The 4,381-nt window shown below is 37.6% G+C and overlaps 1 protein-coding gene across 1 annotated transcript in view; it reads right to left on the bottom strand.

Moving 5' to 3' along the window:
- Positions 1 to 1,539, bottom strand: part of LOC126390659 (mucin-5AC-like) — a 19,990-nt gene extending 18,451 nt beyond the window's left edge. Inside the window, exon 1 of the mRNA XM_050045057.1 lies at positions 1,486 to 1,539. Within this exon, the coding sequence (XP_049901014.1) occupies positions 1,486 to 1,504 (19 nt within the window). The 5' untranslated portion in view covers positions 1,505 to 1,539. The remainder of the gene's footprint in view (positions 1 to 1,485) is intronic.
- Between the last annotated feature and the right edge of the window lie 2,842 nt (positions 1,540 to 4,381).

Below are 4,381 nucleotides of genomic sequence, written 5' to 3'. Positions count from 1 at the left end.
ATTAGCAAACTGTAACTATAAAATGAAAGGATATTTTGCTGGCTCTTGCAGCAGCTGTAGTGTTTGAAAAATAATTCACTGGGCAAAATGCCAGCAACTTTTAAGGTGGAATGCTTACTTGTTATGTTGCTCAATGTATGAGTTAATGACATGAATACATCAGCACACCTTAAATTTCAATGTGACAACTTTGACCATTACTTTAGTTTTTATTGTCTCTCTTGGATGACACACACTTTTAGTAATGAGTGGATCTTCAAGTGTTTGAAAAAATAAATATTAATTTTGACCGGATTATGTGAACTGCATATATCCAAATCCTCACTCGAAGAAACAAAAGCGTTGTGGAGCATTGTTCCTGTGGGCTCCTGTGGGCTCCTGTGGGCTCCTGCAACACTAAACCCCTTCACTTGCCTGAGAAGGACTAAATGCACAAACCCACTATTTTTAAATGTCCGATGGAGAGAGACTCTCACTGCAGCCTGTTCTATTTTGTTCTGAAAATGTCGGCGTACAACCTTATTCTGTGGATGATCAACAAAGTGCAGAGTGATAAAGGAGGAAATACAGTGAGTGCTGGATGGAGCAGTGAATGACTACAACCCCCCCAGGGCTAAAGAGAATGCAACAGATCATAAATTTAAATACTTTTTCATTCATTTTGACAGCTATACAGGGGATTATTTAATGGGGACAACATCGTTTTTTTTTTTTTCTTTACTTTACTGTACTGAAAAGCTTTGTAGGTAGGCTAATGTCTACTTTATCTACCACAGTGACTGCTAAAAAAAAGTGCAAAATGTAAATAAAATACATATACATATATACATAATGTGAATATATTTTACCAATTTAAAAGCTTTATTACATTTTGTTCCTAAAATCCACTGTGAATCCACCCTTCTGCTGGGATAGGAATTATCCTGATTTTTTGGATCAAAGATATCCCAATTCTATTAAAACGTTTTAACCAACACATACTGCAGGTTTGATATAGATCAAAGATTGATCTAGATTGGTCTAGAAAAAAAACAAGACTGGATAATGTGATCTAATCTGATTTCAGAATCCTTTTTTCCTTTTGAACATCCCATTTTCAGAATTTGATCCTATACCATAGTCGAAATCCAGTTAGATTACTTCTGAACAACTGGGCCCTGGCACCTCAGCAGCCACCTTCTGTTCATATAACATACCTAGAAAACCACTGGCATCATAAACTCACTTACACTTACACCACTGAAAACTTCCTAACAACCACAATATCAACTACCAGCAACTTAGCACATTAAAAACATGAAATTACATTAAATACTGTTGTGTTGCCCTGTGTTGTAACTGCATTGTAATAAGGTATATGTTTGTGACTTTACTGAATGTATTATTAACTAAATAACAGTTAAATGTACAATTAAGACACAAAAACAAAAAAGCAACATTCAAAGAATTTTAGATCTTGCCTGTTAGGGCTTCAGTATTTATTACCTGTTGTTGTGTTAGTCATGTTTTGTGCTGTAACTGATGTTGACCCCAACAGTCCTGCAAAATAACAAAAAAGTTGTTTATGTAAGTACTGAATATTACAGTTCTACACCTTCTCCCTCCTTCTCCACACCCTCAAAAGCATACACTTAAACAAATACCTGCAAACAGGAGAAGGAATATCAGAGGTTCCATATGCTGCGTTTCTTATCCCTGTGAAAGAACAGTACATAAGGAAGTCATTATAAATTAGTTTTCACTTGGGAAAAAATGTGTATACTGATTCATCTGATTTCATTTTAAAGTCAATATATTGTTTCCAATCACAGGCTAAAGAGTTACCTTATATCAGGTCTAAGGTAATATCTGAGCAGGAATAAATTAGAATTGCTGACCCCATTGCCCCAGTTATCAAATGTCTTACAGTACATTCATTTAATCGAAATCCCATTCACATAAAATACACTAAGTACAAACATGAAGGCAATGGGGATGCTCAGAGGCACACAGGCCTGTGAGTTGAAAACGCAGAACAATACAGAAATGTTGATGAAGGGATCAAACACAAGCTATATAAATGTTCTCTGCAACATAGGCTGCGTTCAGACTGCAGGCGAATCTGATTCAAATCTGATTCCTTCTCAAATCCGATTTTTGACTGCTGACTGTCCACACTGTTTTTAGCAAGTGTCCAAATCGGATTTGGCTCTGTTCAGACTGGGCCACATTATTGACCAATCTGACAGGTTGCTGTGGCAACGACATCGGAGTGGAGGCGTCATCTAGCGTGTATTGTGTGAAGTCATATAAGGAGCTGTTCAGACTCAGACACATCTGTCCAAATGCGATTTGAAACTACCTCCCAAAGGTGGTTTCGATCTGTTTTGCAAAAATCAGATTTCATGTCATTTTTGACTGTTCAGACTTCATAAGAGCCATCTGGTTCCAATCTAGATTGGCTAAAAATCGGATTTTGGCTGGCAGTCTGAACAAGGCCATACTGTACAGGCATGGGATAATAAACTGAATAATCTCCGCTCCTGCTTCAGTTTCCAGCAGGATATCTGGATATCAGGATCTCTGCAAAGACCTGAACTGCTCACAGACCGGTAATCCTGACGCTGTGCTCATTGTTGCTAGTAACTTAAATCGGGCTAATCTAAGAAGGTTATGACTGACATCAACATATTGACTGCACCACAAGGGGAATGTGGACACTGGATCACTGTTGTAGGCAGTTTAGAGGTGGCTACAGAGCAGAATCCCTTCCCCAGCTTGGCAAGAGTGACCGTGTGGCCATCCTGCTGAGATTAAAGTAAACAAACTATGGTGCATGCCCTTAGTGATGTCAACGGTCAGGAAATGATCAGGCAAATCAGAGGCTGCAGTCTTCACTGAATGATGCAGTCTGGAGCAAGTTCCAGGACAACACCGTCAATTTGACTGATGACATAAATTAACTCTGAATTTTTGGTGGATTTAATCCACCTATAAAATGACGGAAGCAACTGTACCAAGCATCCTGACGGGGAACATCACTGCCTGATACAGAAACAGCACCAAACATGAATGCAAAGAACCGCAAAACATGGTTCGTTCAGCTGAACACACAATAGGCGCTGCTCCACCCTGCATAAAGGATATTTAAACCAGACACTGCAAAAATAAGGCCGGTAGAATTGATCTCAGCTGCCCGTATAACTGCCTTTTCACTCTGCTGAGGTCGTAAAGAAGACACCGGTTACACCAGGCAAGCACTGAGAGGCTCAGGAAGAATTTCTACCCTCGGGCCACAAGAATCGTAAATTAAGACCCTGCTCAAATCTACACGATGACATTTATTATTACTACACTATTTTAAATAGACAATTGATGGAACTGACAACTGCATTTCACTGAAGTCATATTTTATGACTTCATGTGACTAATGATTGATTGATTGACCTTCAAAAATGTTTTATGATTTATCTTGATATTTTCAACCAACCACTGAATGCATTCTTAAGCTACTGAGACAATTCACAGTTCCTCCAATTGTATCTCCTACTCAATATCTATCTTATTAAATCCCAGCTGACAGATCATTATAGTCCTGTTATTTTACTCCCTAAAGAAAGCATTAAGAACTACAATGTTTCATGAAGGTGAAGGGGGGAAAAGGTTTGTAATATGACCAGGCACACCATGAAGAACCAGGGAGACATGGCAACATGAGCAAAAGCTTTTTCTTGTTAAATGAATGGCAGGAAAGTAACAGTCAATATAATGCACATTCAGGGCAGTTCAGCAAAGCAAAAGAAAATTGTGCATTGTAGAGTTTTGATATATTGCAGGGTGTTTCAATTGTTTATGCTGCTTTAAATGAGGTGGACAAAACATTAGAAACACCTTTGAATACAATACAGTGCAGTACAGCCTAAAACTGTAGGTTACCAAACACTTTTTGAGGCAACACAAAAACCTCAAGTCTCAAAAAATATGACATTTTTAGTAAAATGCTATTAATTGCAAAGATATTGTGTTGCTTTGTATTTTCCTTTTTCTTGTCTTTCTTTCTTTCTTTCTTTCTTTCTTTATTTATTTATTTTTTTGGTCACTTAGTTTGATAATGCTCTGAATGAAAAACACAAATTGAAGTGATACTGATGGCAAGTTAATGATGATGCTCTCAGAGTTATCCTGGTGAGCATTTGAAATTTTAAAATAAACTAGAGAAGCAATTTCTGAAGAAATTGCGGGTGTGAATGCTGCCAGCTGAAGCCACGCTGCAATGCTGTCTTGAATACAATGAAGTTTGAATGATTTGAATGTTTTAAAGTTTGTTGAAAAGCTGACTCCACACTGAATAGCTGCCTTTAATAAAATAAAGTTTGAATGATTAGAATATTTGAATGTTTTA

The sequence above is a fragment of the Epinephelus moara genome, chromosome 5, assembly GCF_006386435.1.
Source record: "Epinephelus moara isolate mb chromosome 5, YSFRI_EMoa_1.0, whole genome shotgun sequence".
In the NCBI taxonomy this organism is placed as follows: Eukaryota; Metazoa; Chordata; class Actinopteri; order Perciformes; family Serranidae; genus Epinephelus; species Epinephelus moara.
The sequence above is the reverse complement of the archived record's forward strand: the minus strand, read 5'-3'. Positions and strand labels throughout refer to the sequence as shown.